Consider the following 22486-nt stretch of genomic DNA (forward strand, 5'->3'; position numbering starts at 1 on the left):
ACTGTCACTACTACCTCCATCCTCCCTCCCATCCACCGCCTTTCCTCTCCCTTCTGTATGCCTCAGGGCAACGGAACTGGGCCAGGCCACCCCATGACATCACAGAGGATCTGCATCCCCGGCCCGACGACGAGTAGGTTAAAACACCTGTGAGGCGCTATAGATGTAAGAGCTGCAGGACTGAGCTTCTTTAATGTGTTTCCTTCACAGTGTAGGGATTGGTGGCATGGACCCATTCAAGTGGTTAGACCACCACCGATCACAAATATATCCAAAGAATATGCCATCAAATTACAATACTTAGGGTATGTTCACACATAGCTTTTTTGCTGAGATTTTTTTCTGCATGACAAACACAGGCTATGGCCAAAAAAACACAGGCTATGGCCAGAAAAACTCAGGCTATGGCCAGAAAAACTCAGGCTATGGCCAGAAAAAAACACAAGCCATGGCAAGAAAAAAACACAGGCTATGGCCATAAAAAAACACAGGCTATGGCCAGAAAAACTCAGGCTATGGCCATAAAAAAACACAAGCCATGGCAAGAAAAAAACACATGCTATGGCCAGAAAAAAACACAGGCTATGGCCAGGAAAAAACACAGGCTATGGCCAGAAAAAAACACAAGCTGTGGCAAGAAAAAACAAAGGCTATGGCCATAAAAAAACACAGACAATGGCCAGGAAAAAAACACAGGCTATAGCCAGAAAAACACAGGCTATGGCCAGAAAAACACAGGCTATGGCCAGAAAAAAAACACAGGCTATGGCCAGAAAAAACACAGACAATGGCCAGGAAAAAACACAGACTATGGCCACGAAAAAACACAGGCTATGGCTAGAAAAAAAACAGGCTATGATCAGAAAAACACAGGCTATGGCCAGAAAAACACAGGCTATGGCCAGAAAAACACAGGCTATGGCCAGAAAAACACAGGCTATGGCCAGAAAAAAAACACAGGCTATGGCCAGAAAAAAACACAGACAATGGCCAGGAAAAAACACAGACTATGGCCAGGAAAAAACACAGGCTATGGCTAGAAAAAAAACAGGCTATGATCAGAAAAACACAGGCTATGGCCAGAAAAACACAGGCTATGGCCAGAAAAACAGGCTATAGCCAGAAAAACACAGGCTATGGCCAGAAAAACACAGGCTATGGCCAGAAAAACACAGGCTATAGCCAGAAAAACACAGGCTATGGCCAGAAAAACACAGGCTATGGCCAGAAAAAAAACACAGGCTATGGCCAGAAAAAAACACAGACAATGGCCAGGAAAAAACACAGACTATGGCCAGGAAAAAACACAGGCTATGGCTAGAAAAAAAACAGGCTATGATCAGAAAAACACAGGCTATGGCCAGAAAAACACAGGCTATGGCCAGAAAAAAAAACACAGGCTATGGCCAGAAAAAAACACAGGCAATGGCCAGGAAAAAACGCAGGCTATGATCAGAAAAACACAGGCTATAGCCAGAAAAACACATGCTATGGCCAGAAAAACACAGGCTATGGCCAGAAAAAAACACAGGCTATGGCCAGAAAAAAACACAGGCTATGGCCAGGAAAAAACACAGGCTATGATCAGAAAAACACAGGCTATAGCCAGAAAAACACAGGCTATGGCCAGAAAAACACACAAGCTATCGCCAGAAAAATACACAGGCTATGGCAAGAAAAGCACAGGCTATGGCCAGAAAAACACATTCTATGGCCAGAAAAACCACAGAGGAATTCCACAAGTTTTTTTTTTACTTCATTACGTGTTTTGTTACTTTTTTATGTGTTTTTTTTGTGCTAAGCATTTTCATCTCAATGGGAAAAAGTAGCAAAATTGATATGCTACCTTTTTTTTAGAAAAAGGCAATAAAAAAAGCAAAGAAAAAAAAGGACAGTGTGAATGAGGTTTTAGAAATCTCATCAATTTTGCTGTTAATGTAAAATACTGAGTTTTTTCTTCACAAAAATGTGTGGGGAAAAAAATGCTTTAAAAATGCTTCTAAGCCAAAAAAAATCCACTAGTATCATGAAAGTTTGACGTTTAGGAGACATTTATTTTTTATAGTCATAAGAAGGATGGAAATAGCTGCCCCTTTTTACCAGCTTCTGTTGACCTTTCTTTATGAGGATATATCGGGGACAAAGAAAACTTCCAATGTTTTGGCCAATTGCTTCATAGTAGAAGATTCCTTTGGTTGGGGACATACTACGCGCCACACATGCTCTTGTGTCACTACATGTAAAGTCTTTCCACCTATACTTCTGCACCATTTTCCTTTTACAGGCTGCAGAGTGAGTTAACTGAGAATCCATCAGTGAACTTGTTCTGAGGAGTTTGTAATTTTTATAACTTTCTTCTTTCTTCTTCTGAATTCTTCTCAGCTAACTTATAACCACATCAGACAGATACAAAATCCAAGATCCAGCTGACCGTTTCTCAGAAAAATTCTACGTCCAGCAAGACGGTGCAAAATAATTAAGGCTGTAAAAGGCAAATGCTGCAAAATTCTTAATGAAAACTAAATGCAAAAATGATTTTTAGCTCAAAATATATGCATTTAAGTAATATATATATATATATATATATATATATATATATATATATATATATCTAGATATATAGCAGTTAAATAAGTATTGAACACGTGACCAATTTTCTAGGTAAATATAATTCTACAGGTGCTATTCACATGAAATTCTCACCAGATGCTGGTAACAACTCATCCGATGCACACAGGTAAAGAAATCAAACCATAGTTGCCCTTGAATTAAGGTATGTGTAATAATGAGAAATGACACAGGGAAAAGAGTATTTAATACATGCAAAAAAAGAGGTGAAAAAAGCCATGGAAAGTCAAGACACCAGCTGAAATCTATCAGTAATTAGAAAGCAATCCTGCCACTTGGTGAAAAATAATATCAGCTGCTTCAACTGATTGTCTATAAAAAGGTGTCTCATTACCAAGGTGCCACACAAGAAACATCTCATGATGGGTAAAACCAGTGAGCTATGTCAATACCTTTGCAACCTTATTGTTGTAAAATATACTGATGCAATTGGTTACAGAAGAATTTCTAAACTACTGAAGGTGACAATGAGCACTGTTGGGGCTATAATATGGAAGTGGAAAGAACATAATTTCACCATAAAACGGCCATGATGATATGCACCCAGCAAGATTTTAGACAAAGGAGTGAAAAGAATTATCATAAGAATTGTCAAAGAGCCAAGGGCACCTGTAAAAAGCTACAGAAAGACCTGGAATCAGGACGTACAATTGTTTCAAAGAAAATTATAAGTAATGCACTCGCCCTCCATGGCCTGTATGCACGCTCCTGTATGTACGCTCACCACACAGAACTCCACTGCTCAACAACAAAGTAGAAGGAGAGGAGACGGAAGGTGGGATAGCGCGAACCTTGCATTTTGACAGAGACACGGAATGTGAATAGCGTTTAAATTAGTTACCGATCCTCAAATAGAGTGGCCACAGACTACAGGAGCCAGAGGACAGGACTCTAGTGACGAAGGCCCCTTAACCATGAAGATATTGGGTTAATCTTAACTGGCGTTTGGACATAGTCGATGACCAAAGCAGTTTTATCCATAGATGTACAGAAGTGATAAATTTTACTCCGGTCATCATGGGACCCTTAAGGAGACCGGACGTGTGACTGCGGGAAGGGAAGATGACTGTCACAAATTGTACTGTAACGCTGGGCTAGGTTGTGTTGGGACTCACAAGACCAGTAAGATCTGAAGCAATTCAGTGGGAGCTAAAGGGGGCTTTACACGCTACGATATCGTTAATGTTTTATCGTTGGGGTGACGTTGTTAGTGACGCACATCCGGCGTCATTAACGATATCGCAGCGTGTGATACATACCAGCGACCTTAAGCGACCTCAAAAATGGTGAAAATCGTTCACCATGGAGAGGTCGTCCCAAAAACAAAAATCGGTAATGGTTGATTATCGATGTGGTTCGTCGCTCCTGTGGCAGCACACATCGCTGTGTGTGACACCGTAGGAGCGAGGAACGTCTCCTTACCTGCCGCCGGCCACAATGCGGAAGGAAGGAGGTGGGTGGGATGTTACGTCCCGCTCATCTCCGCCCCTCCGCTTTGATTGGCCAGCCGCTTAGTGACGTCGCGGTGATGTCGCTGTGATGCCGAACGTCCCTCCCCCTTGAGGGAGGGATTGTTCGGCAGTCACAGCGATGACGACGACCAGGTAAGTGCGTGTGACGCTGCCGTAGCGATAATGTTTGCTGTGGCAGCGGTCACACGATATCGCATCCACGACGGGGCGGGTGCTTACATGCTCGATATCGCTAGCAATTGCTAGCGATGTCGTAGCGTGTAAAGCCCGCTTAAGACTGTGTCTGAATCTGCCTTGCAAAACTGTAACGTACTGGAAGATATGTCCCCACTATCTGGAGTGTATTGTTACTGCCAAGAATAAACAGTTGGGTAAAGTGTTGGTCTCCTTGTAAGTAAAAGTCATCATCTGGTCTTGACCAGCCAACACCAGCAGTATGCGATCTAGAGGGATTCCTTGCCCATGCAACACAAGTCTACACACCCAGCCAAGACTAGCTGTTTCATATGCCGTACCGAAGCCTCCAGGGTCAATCCCTCGCCTACGACTTCCACCTCACGCCCCTCTACAGAAGAATGGACCAAAATTACACCTGAGCAATGGATGCGACTAATTTCTTCATACAGAAGATGTCTTGAAGATTCATGACCAACAAAGGCTGTTGTACAACGTATTAATTACATTTCATTAAGCGTGTTCAATACTTTTTCCCTGTATCATTCCCCATTATTGCACATAACTTAATTTATGGACATCGTTGGTTTGATTTCTTTGCCTGCGTGGATTGGATGGGTTGTTAACGACATCTGGTGAGAAAGTCATGTCAAAGACAACAGAAATATATTTACTTAGAAAATTGGTGACGTGTTCAGTACTTATTTCACCTTCGAAGATATAAAAATATTTGAAAATTGAATGACCAATATTAACGCAAAATTTGAAAATAGGATATTAAAAAAGGAGATCTGAAATCAGACATCCCCCAAGGGATTATTCATTCTGCTTAATCAAAAGCACCCCAGTGTTATACATTTCAGGAGATAACCTAGCACCAGAGGATATTATGGATAATTTATTACTCATATTATGCATTTTATGTTTGTTTTACTTTTAGGTTCAGCTTTTTGACAGGTTTAAAGGTCCAGACTGGTTTCCTCATTTGCAGCCATTAGTTTGCAGACTTCTATACTACTGAGACCCAAGTTTCCCCGAGTCATCATCAGATGGGGAAGATGTGCATTCCAGGCTACCTTCTGCGTCCACCAGTAATGGCTCCCGTCCGTTAATATTTAATAATCTCGTAGTTAACCAGAGGCACATTACTGACAATGATGGATGCGTGATAAAGAGCAGCCTCGTCCTATGAGAGCCCTAATGCACTCAGGTCTGTGGTCTGGGGTTAGTACATTACCTTGCTCAGAATCGCCTGTAAATTCCCCTACAGCCACGGAATATCCTGTAGAGAAAGAAATAAAAAGAGATATAATGTGCAATCAATCTGCTATCCAGGCACATATCATAGAGACGATCATTATAAAAGAGCGGATAATACATAGATGACGTCAGACAGACGTCTTTGTAATAAAATACTTAGGCCCTGTGCCCACGCTGTGGAGTTATCGCGGAATTTGCTGCAATTTTTTTGCGGATTTCTCCGAAATCCGCAGTGCAGTGAGTCCCCAGCCGTTTCTATGGCATTTGTGAAGTATTGTGCCCATGCTGTGTGTTTTCCCGCTGCAGAAATAGTGTGGATTTCCCTGCAGCATGTCAATTATTACTGCGGATTTACTTGCGGATTTTGCCCATGCAAGTGAATGTGAGGTCAAAGATCCGCAATAAATCCGCAGGTCTGATCCCACAGGGTGGTTTACCTGTGTTTTTGGCGCATATTTGAGATATATATATATACTGGCTGTAGCACCCGGGCGATTCCCAGGATAATAACTGTCTCTCTGTCTGTCTCCCAGTCTCCGTCTGTCTGTCTGAGTCTGTCTCTGTGTCTATCTCTGTGTGTCTGCCTCTCTGTCTTTTTCCCTGTCTGTCTCTGTGTGTCTGTTTTTTTTGTCTGTCCCTTTCCCTATCTGTCTCTGTCTGTCTATGTGTCTGTCTCTATCTATGTGTGTCTCTGTTTCTAGCAACGTCTGTCTGTGTCTATCTTTCTGTCTGTCTCTGTATCAGTCTCTCTGTGTGTCTCTCTCTGTCACTGTGTCTGTCTCTTTCTCCATCTTTCTCTTTCCCCGTCTGTCTCTTTCCCTGTCTGTCTCTTTCCCCGTCTATCTCTTTCCCCGTCTATCTCTTTCCCCGTCTGTCTCTTTCCCCGTCTGTCTCTTTCCCCGTCTGTCTCTTTCCCCGTCTGTCTCTTTCCCTGTCTTTCTCTCTCTCTTTCCAACTCTTTCCTTGTCTATTTCCCTGTCTTTTTCCTTGTCACTGTCTCTTTCCCTGTCTCTGTCTCTTTCCCTGTCTCTGTCTCTCTATTTGTCTATTTTCCTTTCTGCCTGTCTTTCTCTGTCTGTCTGTCTGCCTCTCTCTGCCTCTTTGACTGTCTGTCTCCCTCTCTCTGTCTCTTTCCCTGTCTCCCTCTTTCTGTCTCTCTCTGTCTGTGTCTGTCCCTTTCTGTCTCTCTATCCGTTTCCCCACTGACATGTTATGAGCTTCTTATTTTAACAATTTATTTTGTTCCTATAGCAACCAATCACAGCTGCTATTAATGACCTGTAGCTCCCAGGTCCATTCACTTTAATGGAGGCAGGTTTTTTGGAGAGTAACTGTAAAGCGCAGGGTTAAATTTTCCATTCAAAACATAGTCTATGACATTCCCTGAGTTACATGGGGTGTCTGTGCAAAACTTCGTGATTGTAAATGCGACGGTGGGGAATCCTTTAGCGGACATACACACACACACACATACATACACACACACACACACATATACTCAGCTTTATATATTTTTTATATACTGTATATATATATATATATATATATATATATGACATCAAGAAACTTTTTTCTGCATCAAATCTGCACCTTCTGGCAGAAAAAAGCACCAAGAAACGCATGCATGTTTGGTACATTTTTGAGCCATGCATTTTTTTTAATGAAGGGCTAAAACCACAGGCAAAAACGCACTAACAATTGACATACTACAGATTATTTTCTGCATTAAATCTGCAAGGAAAAAATAAGCAAAATGCGCACAGGACTATAATTGACTTTGTTGGTATAAACATAGGCATGCAAATTTGTGTCAAAATCTGCACCAAATCTGCATCAAAAAAGGCATTAAAAACTGCACTGTGCACTGATAGTCTTATTATTATTATTTGATATTCACGGCTTTTAACTGGATATATAGATATAGCAGCAGTGGAAACCAGCACTGTCATCTCTCCAGTCAATATCCATTAATTATATTACCTAGATTATTTGCATTACTCTTTATTTTTTATTTTATTTTCTGCATGTGATTATGAAGGCGACCACCTTGATTGAGATGGGGTTAACAGCATTTAAAGATTTTCTTTAGAGAAACATGAACCATAGGAAATAACGGCCTGGAGATGACTCATGAACTTGGGAGTGTTGTGGGCATGTTCTGCCAACAGTGGAGATATCATTGTGCAGGGAGGAGGAGATGAGCTGCGCCATTACCTATAGTTAATGATGGATCCAGTTTTATTCATATATAGTAGAGTTGATATGAATTGATGCTAAACTTCTTTATAAATTTGTTGGCGATTTTTTTAAAGTTTTATATTTTACAATCTATATATTCATATTAAAAAAATATCCTGAAATCTTGCAGTTTTCACTCTGGCCAAGCCTCACAAAAGGCTATCACTTTCTGTTCCGTAGAGATTATTTTTAATACATATATATTAAAGATGGTGCATATCAAGTCTCAGGATCCGGTCTATCGGCCAAGTGAATGATCTATGGCCTATGAACGGGAGCCCTAAGAGCCACCACTTTGTTGACAGAATCAATGGCTCTTCTTTTGGCTTGACGTCACATGTGACGTCATGACAGGCCAGCTAATAAAAAGCCAGGTAACCGGTGATTCTCAAGGCTCCCGTTCAGAAGCCACAGATTAGTGATGTGACCAATGGACTGTGTCCTGCAAATCGATGTGCATCATCTCTTAAAACATATGTATTGAAAAGTGATCTCTATAGAACAAGAAGTGCTAGCCTAAAAAGAGGCCTGGCTAGAGTGAAAACTGAAAGATTACAAGATTTTATAAACTATAGATTGTGAAATGTAAAACCTTAGGAAAAAATCACCAAAACATAGTAGTGCTGATGCAAATCTATGCTAAACTTTTTAATTTCTTTGGCAATTTTTTTTTTTAAGTTTTCATTTTACAATCTGTATATATGTAAAAAAAATATCCTGAAATCTTGCAGTTTTCACTCTGGCCAGCCTCACAAAAGGCTATCATGTCCTGCTCCATAGAGATTATTTTCAATACATACATATTAAAGATAGTGCATTTCAATTCTCAGGATCCGGTCCATCGGCCATGTCAGTGATCTGTGGCCTCTCAACGGAAGCCAAAGGAGCCTCCACTTAGTTGACGGAATCAATGGCTCTTCTTTTGGCTCAATGTCACATGTGACATCATGACAGGACAGCTAATCAATAGACAGGTAACCGATTGGTGATTTACTTAGGTATTGAAAAGTGATCTCTATACAGGAAGTGCTTGTCTAAAAAGACCGATTTTTTTTTACAATACAGACTGTGATGTGTTTAACTTTAATACAGAATACTGATGTGACCCGAAGACTGTATCCTGTAAATCAAAGTGTATAATCTCTAATATATCTCTATATATCTCTAATATATAGATATTGAAGAATGATCTCTATAGAACAGGGAGTGCTAGCCTACAAAAAGGCTTGTCAAGAATGAAAACTACACTATTTCAAGATTTTTTTTAAAATATAGACTGTGATGTGTTAACTTTTAATACAGATTATTGATGTGACCGGTGGACTGTGTCCTGCAAATCGATGTGCACCATCTCTAATATATAGGTATTGAAAAGTGATCTTTACAGAATAGAAAATGTTAGCCTTAGAAAGACTTGGCAAAAGTGAAAACTGGAAGATTTCAAGATTTTTTAAAAATATAAATTGTGATGTGTTAAACTTTACTACAGATTACTGTTGTGTCTGGTAAACGGTGTCCTGCAAATAGATGTGCATCACCCCTAAAATATAGATATTGAAAAATTATCTCTAAAGAACAGGAAGAGCTAGCCTAAAAAAAGGCTTGGCCAGAGTGAAAACTGCAAGATTTCAAGATTTTCTTAACTATAGATTGTAATATGCAAAACTTTATGAAAAATCCCCCATATTCATAAAGAAATGTATAAGATAAATTGATTTAAAGTGTAACTATCATTTCAGGAGAACTTGCAGCAGAATGACTGTGTGTTCCTCTAGCTCCTCCCCCTCCATAGAACTTTATGAACACCAACTCGCACCTCCTATCTTAATAATGTAAATAATATGTTTTTACTGAATGCAGATTTTCGGTAAAAATTGAACCTAATAGAAACAAGGTACAAACATACAGTAAAAAAGGGAAAATGGGAGAGATTAGAGACTATGCATTTTTTATAAAGCCTGGGTGACTCTGGGATAGCTTTGTGGATGCCAAAAAGAAGAGATATGAAACAAGATGGCTGCTATAGCAGTAAAACACAGCAGCATTCCATGGAAAATGTAGATTTTAGTGATTTTACAGATTATAACACGACCTGACACTGTACAGGAAGATTACAGTACAGCCATAATCTTCTCATTATGTAAAAGTGGATGTTTGCAATTAGCTCTATTATAGTCCATTATAAATGGCCACATCACAACAGGCCTCACATTATGTTCTAAGAAATGGGAAAGCCTGGGGTTAAACAGTAGGCAGTGTATCGTCTATTTATATATGGGGAGACAATTACCCCCAAAGAAATTTCCTTGTCAACCGGAACTGGCAAACAGTCAATGAGAACCACAAATTCTGATTATACGTCCAAGATCGTGTAAACACATCCTAAAGCATCAAGAATCCAATGTTCGCGTCTTAGATTGCACCAGACATGAAACAAGGGTTTCTAGACCTGTTTACCATATGGAACATATGGAATTATATTATACGTTGCCTAATTTCTACCTTCAGTAATTATAATGACCGGTTTATGGCAACAGTAGAGCAGAGACATGGCTGTCATTGAGGACCTGCCAGAAGATCATACGGCTGCCTACGTGTTACATGCTGTTTGGCTCTAAACTCGTCGAGTGTCATGGTGGCATCTGACCCTGTTCACCTTGCAGAGTCTGATACTCCACAATATGTCTCCTTTGGTGCTTCTGAGTTACACCGACAGGCTCAGGAATGGACCAGCTATGTTCTCATTAGTGATTGGGCTTGCAGGAGTTAATTTCTGCTAGCCTGCGGGTTACCTCTTGGATCACATGTTGTGGGAGACCTATCACAGTCATTCTGCGCCTTTTTAAGATGGAGAAGATTGTCTTCCCATGCCGATTATAGCTTTAGCTACATTAGTCCGTGTGCTCTTGTAACCCAATCCTGCTGGTGATTGTATTGCTTTGTGTGTGGAGTTCTCTCGTTGTTTCCTTCATGGTCTTTATTTTCCTCCTAATCACTTGTTGTCTAATACCTCTGTGTGAGTGTGGTGTGCGATCGAGTTTTAGTTTGCCCTCTTTTCCTTATCTGTGGATTCTTTCATTCCTGTCCCGGCCCCCTCCAGGGGTGTAAAAGAGGGGGATTATTAGATCAGGGCTGCTCAGGAGCAGGGTAAGGAAGGCAGCCCAGACATTGTCACCATTAGACGTATCTCTGTGATCATGGACATCTAGGGCCCCCCTAGTCAGTGGACTAGTTTAGGAGCCCCAGTTCCCAGTTTTCCCATCACACCTCATGATTCTACGCCATTCAGAAATTACACTGAATATTAAAAGGAGGGAATTGTGGGGTTGGTTTTAGGAATGATACAAGATAACTGCAATATTCATATCATTGCATTTCGATTTTCCTCTAAAACTTGTGCCACCAAGCCTTTAAATGCCAAGTATGAAACGCAGATATAGTTCATAGCCTAAAGCAGTACTCTCACGGTTGACAGACAGTCCTGAGGTGTCCGGCTGTAGAAGGTCGCAGTGTTTGCCTGCACAAACTGCTCCCTGATATTCTATTCTTCCAGCTGTGGTGTAAATAGTATCTTCTCTGCTTGGGTTAAGCCCTTTCCTTTTAGGACCTTGCAGATATCCTCCCCTTTCAGCTGTTAATTATCGTCACTTCCCCTTGTGTCCTTAAGTATCCACATTTCCTCTTGGTGTTTGCTGGTGATAGAGTCATATTCCTATGCAGGCCTTGGATGCAAGCAGTCTGCATTCATCTCATGTTGTTTGTTGCTTTCCCTCTCCCTGAGTCTTCTTGGAGATAAGTTGTTGTTCACTTCCACCTGTTTGTGCTCCCTGTGTCTTATTTAAAGCTTAGTAGGGTTGACTAAGTGCTCATCCCATCCATTCCTTACCTAGGGCCCAGTTCAGGGTCAGCCAGGGCCAGGTATCCTGCTAGATACATAGGCGAGGAACCTTGTCAGGGGAGCCAGAGGCCAGCAGAAGGTTGGATCAGGGTTCACCATCTCCCCCTTCCCTAGACACAGGGTTTCCCTTCCCTCCCTTTTTGCTGTACTCTTGGTATTTCCCCATATCTAGAGTGACAAGTACCCAGTTAATTAAAAAAAAAAAATTCTTATGATTTTTTAGAAGAGATTTAGCAGAAATCCTAACTTCTACGATTGCCTTCAACTTAAATCCCTACTGAAAAGCACAAAACACAAAAGATCCGTGTCCCCCCAGGAGGTAAAGGAATTAATTTCCTCTCCATAAATGTCACAATGGTTTGTATATTTTCAATGTTAATAAACATTAGGTTTCGTCTCTGCGAGGGATTATCTGAGAAAATTAAACTATCTCCATGTACTGTATATAAATAAACCACAATGTAGAGATCAGAACGAGACACTTTATATAGAAGGGGAGACCTGAATGGATGACATCCTGTTTATACATCACCGCCGGAATCCGTTCTATAAATTCTAGGATTTTACTGCCTCTGAATAAATCCATTTTCCATATAAATTCCCATAAAAAGAGCTAATTGAGCTGCAAGTGATGGTTCGGGATTGTCATTAGCAGTAAAAGGTGGAGGTTTTGGAATTTTTTTTTAAAGGGAACGTCTCAGCAGATTTGGGGCCTATAAGCTGCGGCCACCACCACCGGGCTCTTATATACAGCATTCTAAAATGCTGTATATAAGAGCCCAGGCCGCTGTGTAGAATGTAAAAATCAGTTAATAATACTTACCTAAACGGTCACTGCGGTGGAGTTGGGTCATATGGGTGTCTCCGTTCTCCGGTGCCGGCGCCTCCTCTTTCGGCCATCTTTGTCGTCCTTCTTCTGAAGCCGGGGTGCATGATGCGTCCTACGTCATCCACACTCGCCGGCATTGAGGTCCTGCGTAGGCACACTTTGATCTGCCATGAGTAGGGCAGATCAAAGTATTGTAGTGGGCCTGCGCGGGACCGGCGAGTGTGAATGACGTAGGACACGTCATGCATCCTGGCTTCAGATGGCCGAAAGAGGAGGCGCCGGCACCGGAGAACGGAGACGCCCATATGACCCAACTCCACTGCACCGCCCCTTAGGTAAGTATTATAAAGTCATTTTTACGTTCTACACAGCGGCCTGGGCTCTTATATACAACATGTTAGAATGATGTGTATAAGAGCCCATTGGTGGGGGTCGCAGTTTATAGGCCCCAAATCTGCTGACAGGTTCCCTTTAAGATTCTCCATAAGTCATAGAAGGAGCTGTGTCACAATGATAAACCCCTGTCCATCAGCTCTTTAGGTCATATGGACGTGGTATAGGGAGTCCAAAGCTCAACCAGGATGCTCATATGGCCCCATCACCTCCATGTATTCAGGGGACACCAATTACTTTAAATGGCCAGCAAGTACTCCTACATTACTCATACAGCAGCTACTGCAAGATGTGGCATTCCAGGTGAGAATAGGTAACAACATGAAGTTAGCGAATATGGAAAGTGCAAGTGCAATTGTACCGCCCCGTGGCCTGGGCTGCGGCCGCCGAGCCGCTCGGGTCCGGGCTCATGTGTGGGTGGCTCGAGCGCCTCCGGACCCGGGGGTCACGTCGCTCTGGAAGGATGTAGTGGCGGTGCACACAGGGGGGGGAGTTTGGGGTGCTTGTTTGGTAAAGTTCGTGACGCCACCCACGGGTTGTGGTGATCGTAGGATGGACACCACCGCTGCCGTTGACTAGGCCTCCCGGTGACGGTGTTATGCAGCTTGGTGTTAACCCCTCCGTGGGCAGGGGCGATGGTCCCAGGGGCCCGCAGGGAGGATGAAGGCCGGGGTCCAGGGCGCAGGGTCGCGGTGCAGCGCGGTGTGGTGCCTGACGGCACTGGTGTACTCACTCTGACACAAGATAACGGAGTCTCTGGTAAACTAAGCTGTAGAATGGACGGGGCCCGCAGCCGGCTGCAGTGTTCTCCCTGGTTAGGTTGGTGATGGCTGTCGTATTCCTGCACCTGTGTTGTGTTGTGAGTGACTCCTGTGCCTGGACACTGGTAGTCCGCTCCCCGGCGTCTAAATGTCATAGGAGCCCGTTTGCCCGCAGGCGCTGGCCCTTTGGATCTATTGCCTTTGGCGGTGGCACTTATCCGGGATGGTTGGGCTGTTGCCGTCAATCGGGACTTGGGTGGGAATGAACCCCTGAGGTCCAGACCGCAATCAGTAAATTCGACTATCAGGGAGGCTTCTAGCCTAGTCGGGGTCTGAGTACCCTGCCTGGTGCTTGGCTCCAATCGGCTCCCCGGTTCGGTACCAGCGGGCCACCGCCCGACCCCGGTCCTACGGTTCCACCGACCGTTCGCCAACTCCTGCAGACGGCCACCACTGTCTGCCGACCTTGTTGGAGGTGCCTGGGCTCTGGCCCAGACACCTAGACAGTCCGTGGCAGGCTTGGTCCCAGGTCTGCCCTTGACTTCTCTCCTCACTCCTCCACTGTCAACTCTCCAACTCTACTGCACTGACTGCACTCCTGCACTACTGCACTGTCTTTGTTTTCCCGCCTCCAGGCCTGTGAACTCCTCGGTGGGCGGAGTCAACCACCTGACTCCGCCCCACCTGGTGTGGACATCAGACCCTGGAGGGTGGCAACAAGTGTTTTTGTGTGACTGTTGTCACCTATCCGGGGAAGGGGTGTGTGTGGTGTTGTGTCTGTGACCACCTGGCTAGTCCAGGGCGTCACACAATCCTTTAAGGACTCACATTAATTGCGCCTACAAACGATGGTCAAATCAATATTTTACATTTTGCAAAAAAAGCTTGTGAAGTCAAAAAGGCCTGGATGCCCACGGAAGACAACAGTGGTGGATGATCACAGAATCCTTTCCACGGTGAAGAACAACCTTCACAACATCCACCCAAGTGAAGAACATTCTCCAGGAAGTTGGTGTTTTAGTATCTAAGTCTACCATAAAGAGAAGACTTCATGACAGCAAATATAGAGGGGTCACCACAAGGTGAAAACCATTAATCAGCAGCAAAAATAGAAAGACCAGATTAGACTTTGCCAAAAAACATCTAAAGAAGTTGCCCAGTTCTGGAAAAGCAGCAGAGTACAGATGAGACTAAGATCAACCTGTACCAGAATGATGGGAAAAAGAAGGTCTGGAGAAGGCTTGGAGCGGCTCCTGATCCGGAGCACAGAACGCCCTCTGTAACACATGACGGCGTGATGGCCCAGCATGCAGGGCTTCAAATGGCCTGGGTCACTAGTGGTTATTGATGATGTGACTGAAGACAGAAGCAGCCGGATGAATTCTGAAGTGTACAGGGCGAAAGTTTCTGATCAGATTCAACCAAATGCAGCAATGATTGAACAGAGCTTCACAGTACAGATGGACAATGACCCAAAAAATTCTGAGAAAGGAAAGAAGTGGAATAGTCTGCAACGTCCAAGTCATCACCAGATCTCACCCAATCGAGCTGCATTTCACATGATTAAGACAAAACTTAGGTAGAAAGAGCAGCAAACAAGCAACAACTGAAGTTACTGCAGTAAAGGCAGTAAAGCATCACAGAGGATGAAATACAGCAATGGTGTTGTCCATGGCTTCCAGATTTTAGTCATTGGCTGGAAAGGCTTCCTTCCAAAGTATTACAAATGAACATTTAAATAAATAATGTAAAAACCAGTGTGCGGTTCCCTCCCAATAACCTTGGGCCTCCCCGGCCTGAGAATACCAGACCCCAGCTGTTGGCTTTATCATGGTTGGTAATTAAAATTGGGGGGGAGGGACCACAGCATGTCGTTTTTTTTTAATTATTTATTTAAATAATTAAAAAAAAAAAAGCTGCATAGAGTCCTTCTTATTTTGATACACAGTCAAGGTAAGCTGGGGGCTGCAGCCTGTAGCCGTTTGCTTTATTTGCACTGGGTATCATAATAAGGGGAGACCCTACGCCAATCTATTTAGTAATTTATTTATTTTTACACCATTATAGGGACACACACGGTGTGTGTGTTTCCAACCAACCATAGACAATGTCACACAAGGTGGGGGGCGTGGCTTGACTGCAACCAATCACAGACTCCGGGACCGATGGTGGGCGGGGGAAGTAGTGAATATGTATGAGAGTTAATTATCGGACCCAGAAATAGTTCTACAGCTGTGCGTAAGACTCGGTAAGTATAACAGTCCTGCTCTAATACCCCTAGCCATTTCTAAAACCATTTTACAGTACAAAATTCGGGTTCCCATAAACTTTTATGGGGTTCGGCGTCCAGTCAGATGTTCAGGTTAAAGTCCATGCGCTAAGTTAGGGGGATGGTAGGAATCATTTCATTTTTCTTCTGAGGGTTCTCTTTTCGTCTTACCTCTGTAGCTGTAGTCGTAGGCAGAGTCTCCCACTTTAGTTTTCTTTTCTCCAGCAAGGTTTCTGATAATGTTCCGGAAGGAATAGCCTTTAAATATTTCCGCGATGTTGGCGCTGAAGACCTGCCCTGAAAACAAATACAATTACTTCATGAATCTTTCAATAAAATAACAGTTCTTATCATTTAGAATTGATCTCTGTAATTTTGCATAAATTAATATTACATGTGAATATGTTATTTGTAATATATCTTACAAGAGATATATTCTTCTTTCTCCACTTATGAGCCATTTTCCTCCCTCATTATCCTAAACTCATCATTGATGCTGAAATAAAAAACAACCTAAACCCATCTTGCTCAATACTGGACAGGCTGAGAGCTCACAGAAGAATCAGGTTATTGCTGCTTATTGAAGTCTATGGAAACAGGATGGGAGGAGGAGAATAGCAAATAGAGACTGTGCTGCTGTTTCTAGTAAGTGTTTTATCTCACCCTTGTCCTGGGTTCACTGATACACTTCTCAATACTGCTGTATAATTGTCATGCTACCAAGTGACGGTGGGTGAAAGGTAACGGGACCTCTGTGTCTAGGGAAGGGGGAGATGGTGATCGCTGTCAAAACTTCTGCTGGTCCTTTGGGTCACTCACCACCCTTGATAGGTTCTGCACCTATGTGCCGAGCCGGATACCTGACCCTAGGTATCCCTAGTGCTGGGCCCTAAATAGGGAATGGGTGGGATGAGCTCTTCGTCAAACCCACTAAACGCTAAAGGAAGACACAAGAGGGACACAGGGGAAAGTGCATGAACTACTTATCCATAGATGATTCAGGCAAACTTCAGCAACAATACTACAGAAGTCTGTAGAAACAGAAGATGACCTCTCCAGAGCACAGCCAGGAACAACCTATAAACCACACTCAAACCACCCCAGGGTGAGGTTAATAAAGGAAGTCAGAAGCTGGCAACTAAGAGGAAAAACTGACAGTTTCCCAGGGTCATAGAGTTCGCAGCTGCAGAAACAGGGAACTGTCAGATAACATGTGCTGATAATCTTTGGCATTTTCTACCACTCGCTTCCACTAGATTGTCAGCCAGCAGTGACACCTCCGTGTCAGGCTGTAACACATCCGTGACAATAATGTCCTTCATGCAAAAAGTCATTTTGCTTAATACAAGACAGACAGCGCTCCCAGAAAGATCAGATTATATCTGCTTATTGAAGTCTATGGAAAGGGGATGGGAGAAGCAGAATAGCAAAGAGACTGTGCTCCTGTTTCTAGTAAGTGTTTTATCTCACCCCATTGCAGGATTCACTGCTACACTGCTCAGTACTGCTGCATAATGTCCTCCATTCTATAACTCATTTTCCTCAATACAAGACAAAATGATAGCTCCCAGAAAGGTCAGATTATAGCTACTTATAGAAGTCTATGAAAAGGAGATGGGAGAAGCAGAATAGAGAGACTGTGCTGCTGTTTCTCGTAAGTGTTTTATCTCACCCCAGTGCTGGATTCACTGCTACACTGCTCAGTACTGCTACATAATGTCCTACATGTGCTACATAAAAGAGAGCAAGAGCTCTTCATGTCTGTGTGTGCTGTGTATAGGAAACATCATAACAGCTATTCACCACCCACTAGCTCAGAGACAACTGAAAATTAGAGATAGAGTCTGCAGAGGGGAAACTGGTAAAAAAATAAATGCAGGATGCAAAACATATCATCGGCACAAATAGTGTTATCCCTCATATACACACACAACGGCTTTATTCTAAAAAAAAAGCTAAAGAATTATAGAAATTTTTACTAAATCAGTAATCATAGAACTTTCCTGCACACTGGTGAAAAATCTGTATTTATGGGCTTACCACCTAACCACCAGGACACCCTCAGTTGTACCAGTATATGATAATGTCATGCTGTAGGATGTATGGACATAATAATAAAGAGGAATTTCTAGATGAAGTGGGATGGCCACAAAGAACTTGATGACGTCATATTAGTATGATGTAATTGTCTGATTAGTATGATGTCATTGTCAGATTAGTATGATGTCATTGTCTGATTAGTATGCTGTCATTGTCAGATTAGTATGATGTCATTGTCAGATTAGTATGATGTCATTGTCTGATTAGTATGATGTCATTGTCAGATTAGTATGATGTCATTGTCAGATTAGTATGATGTCATTGTCTGATTAGTATGATGTCATTGTCAGATTAGTATGATGTCATTGTCAGATTAGTATGATGTCATTGTCTGATTAGTATGATGTCATTGTCTGATTAGTATGATGTCATTGTCAGATTAGTATGATGTCATTGTCTGATTAGTATGATGTCATTGTCAGATTAGTATGATGTCATTGTCTGATTAGTATGATGTCATTGTCAGATTAGTATGATGTCATTGTCAGATTAGTATGATGTCATTGTCTGATTAGTATGATGTCATTGTTAGAGTCATTGTCAGATTAGTATGATGTCATTGTCTGATTAGTATGATGTCATTGTCTGATTAGTATGACGTCATTGTCTGATTAGTATGATGTCATTGTCTGATTAGTATGAAGTCATTGTCTGATTAGTATGATGTCATTGTCTGATTAGTATGATGTAATTGTCTGATTAGTATGATGTCATTGATTAGTATGATGTCATTGTCAGATTAGTATGATGTCATTGTCTGATTAGTATGATGTCATTGTCAGATTAGTATGATGTCATTGTCTGATTAGTATGATGTCATTGTCAGATTAGAATGATGTCATTGTCAGATTAGTATGATGTCATTGTCTGATTAGTATGATGTCATTGTCAGATTAGTATGATGTCATTGTCAGATTAGTATGATGTAATTGTCTGATTAGTATGATGTCATTGTCAGATTAGTATGATGTCATTGTCTGATTAGTATGATGTCATTGTCAGATTAGTATGATGTCATTGTCTGATTAGTATGATGTCATTGTCAGATTAGTATGATGTCATTGTCTGATTAGTATGATGTCATTGTCAGATTAGAATGATGTCATTGTCAGATTAGTATGATGTCATTGTCTGATTAGTATGATGTCATTGTTAGAGTCATTGTCAGATTAGTATGATGTCATTGTCTGATTAGTATGATGTCATTGTCTGATTAGTATGACGTCATTGTCTGATTAGTATGATGTCATTGTCTGATTAGTATGAAGTCATTGTCTGATTAGTATGACGTCATTGTCTGATTAGTATGATGTAATTGTCTGATTAGTATGATGTCATTGATTAGTATGATGTCATTGTCAGATTAGTATGATGTCATTGTCTGATTAGTATGATGTCATTGTCAGATTAGTATGATGTCATTGTCAGATTAGTATGATGTCATTGTCTGATTAGTATGATAGCATTGTCAGATTAGTATGATGGCATTGTCAGATTAGTATGATGGCATTGTCTGATTAGTATGATGTCATTGTCTGATTAGTATGACGTCATTGTCTGATTAGTATGACGTCATTGTCTGATTAGTATGATGTCATTGTCTGATTAGTATGATGGCATTGTCTGATTAGTATGATGTCATTGTCTGATTAGTATGACGTCATTGTCTGATTAGTATGATGTCATTGTCTGATTAGTATGATGGCATTGTCTGATTAGTATGATGTCATTGTCTGATTAGTATGACGTCATTTTCTGATTAGTATGATGTCATTGTCTGATTAGTATGATGGCATTGTCTGATTAGTATGATGTCATTGTCTGATTAGTATGACGTCATTGTCTGATTAGTATGATGTCATTGTCTGATTAGTATGATGGCATTGTCTGATTAGTATGATGTCATTGTCTGATTAGTATGACGTCATTTTCTGATTAGTATGATGTCATTGTCTGATTAGTATGATGTCATTGTCTGATTAGTATGATGTCATTGTCTGATTAGTATGATGTCATTGTCTGATTAGTATGACGTCATTGTCTGATTAGTATGATGTCATTGTCTGATTACTATGACGTCATTGTCTGATTAGTATGATGTCATTGTCTGATTAGTATGATGTCATTGTCTGATTAGTATGACGTCATTGTCTGATTAGTATGATGTCATTGTCTGATTAGTATGATGTCATTGTCTGATTAGTATGATGTCATTGTCTGATTAGTATGATGTCATAGCTCCTCTGATAGTGATACTGTTTAATAAAGTTGAGCCCAGTAAGATATAATTATATGGATTTGATTGCAATCATTGCGTTCCCTTTAGCTTCAGCCCTCAGAAAGCAAGCTTTCCTTGTGTAGGACTCAGAAATCTCAAATCAACTATCCTGTATACAGTTTCTTGCGAACGATTTACTGTATATCAAACAGATGGGTGACAGACATGGTATTTTTCCCCTCCAAATCAGTAATACATAATCTTCTCATCAGGGATGGCTGGACTGTGTGTCCTGTGGAATAACAACATTTTTAACCATTATGACTTGTATGTATGTTTTTTTTTTTACGAGCTTCATATATACAAGAATACACATGTGCATGGATTTTTTTTACTGTTCATTTCCTTCCTAAATGCAAAGTTAAGCAACTTTCTAAACAGTAAACTAGTGATGAGCGGGCACTACCATGCTTGGGTGCTCTGTACTCGTAACTAGTGATGAGTGAGCACTACCATGCTTGGGTGCTCTGTACTCGTAACTAGTGATGAGTGAGCACTACAATGCTCGGGTGCTCTGTACTCGTAACTAGTGATCAGCGGGCACTACAATGCTCGGGTGGTCAGTACTCGTAACTAGTGATGAGCGGGCACTACCATGCTCAGGTGCTCTGTACTCGTAACTACTGATCAGCGGGCACTACCATGCTCAGGTGCTCTGTACTCATAACTAGTGATCAGCGGGCACTACAATGCTCGGGTGGTCAGTACTCGTAACTAGTGATGAGCGAGCACTACCATGCTTGGGTGCTCTGTACTCGTAACTAGTGATGAGTGAGCACTACCATGCTCAGGTGCTCTGTACTCGTAACTAGTGATCAGCGGGCACTACAATGCTCGGGTGCTCTGTACTCGTAACTAGTGATCAGCGGGCACTACAATGCTCGGGTGGTCAGTACTTGTAACTAGTGATGAGCGGGCACTACAATGCTCGGGTGCTCTGTACTCGTAACTAGTGATCAGTGGGCACTACCATGCTCGGGTGCTCTGTACTCATAACTAGTGATCAGCGGGCACTACCATGCTCGGGTGCTCAGTACTCGTAACTAGTGATGAGCGGGCACTACAATGCTCGGGTGGTCAGTACTCGTAACTAGTGATGAGCGGGCACTAGCATACTCAGGTGCTCTGTACTCGTAACTAGTGATGAGCGGGCACTACCATGCTCAGTTGCTCAGTACTCGTAACTAGTGATGAGTGAGCACTACCATGCTCAGGTGCTCAGTACTCGTAACTAGTGATGAGTGAGCACTACCATGCTCGGGTGCTCGGTACTCGTAACTAGTGATGAGTGAGCACTACCATGCACAGGTGCTCAGTACTCGTAACTAGTGATGAGTGAGCACTACCATGCTCAGGTGCTCGGTACTCGTAACTAGTGATGAGTGAGCACTACCATGCACAGGTGCTCAGTACTCGTAACTAGTGATGAGTGAGCACTACCATGCTCAGGTGCTCGGTACTCGTAACTAGTGATGAGTGAGCACTACCATGCTCAGGTGCTCAGTACTCGTAACTAGTGATGAGTGGGCACTACCATGCTCAGGTGCTCAGTACTAGTAACTAGTGATGAGCGAGCACTACCATGCTCAGGTGCTCAGTACTCGTAACTAGTGATGAGTGGGCACTACCATGCTCGGGTGCTCATTACTCGTAACTAGTGATGAGTGAGAACTACCATGCTCGATTGGTCGATACTTGTAACAAGCAGTTGGTGCTCGGACAGGCTTGACTCGTATACCAAGTATAATGGAAATCAATGGGGAACTCAAACATTTTTCTGGGAAATCTGCCAAAAAAATGCTCAAGTTCCCCACTGACTTCTATTATATTTGGGTACTCGAGTCATGCGCATTCGAGCATCCAACTGATTGTTACGAGTATCGAGCTCTCGAGCATGGTAGTGCCCGCTCATCACAAGTTACCAATACCGAGCACCCGAGCATGGTAGTGCTCGCTCATCACTAGTTACGAGTACTGAGCACCTGAGCATGGTAGTGCTCGCTCATCACTAGTTACCAGTACTGAGCACCCGAGCATGGTAGTGCCCGCTCATCACTAGTTACCAGTACTGAGCACCCGAGCATGGTAGTGCTCACTCATCACTAGTTACCAGTACTGAGCACCCGAGCATGGTAGTGCTCACTCATCACTAGTTACCAGTACTGAGCACCCGAGCATGGTAGTGT

The 22486-nt window shown here is 42.3% G+C and overlaps 1 protein-coding gene across 1 annotated transcript in view; it reads right to left on the reverse strand.

Moving 5' to 3' along the window:
- Nucleotides 1-22486, reverse strand: part of ITGA8 (integrin subunit alpha 8) — a 287198-nt gene that overhangs the window by 172239 nt on the left and 92473 nt on the right. Inside the window, exons 7-8 of the mRNA XM_075315623.1 lie at nucleotides 16094-16219; nucleotides 5512-5556 (exon numbers count right to left, since the gene is read on the reverse strand). Coding sequence (XP_075171738.1) covers nucleotides 5512-5556; nucleotides 16094-16219 — 171 coding nt within the window. The remainder of the gene's footprint in view (nucleotides 1-5511; nucleotides 5557-16093; nucleotides 16220-22486) is intronic.

Source organism: Anomaloglossus baeobatrachus, chromosome 6, assembly GCF_048569485.1.
Source record: "Anomaloglossus baeobatrachus isolate aAnoBae1 chromosome 6, aAnoBae1.hap1, whole genome shotgun sequence".
Lineage (NCBI taxonomy): Eukaryota > Metazoa > Chordata > Amphibia > Anura > Aromobatidae > Anomaloglossus > Anomaloglossus baeobatrachus.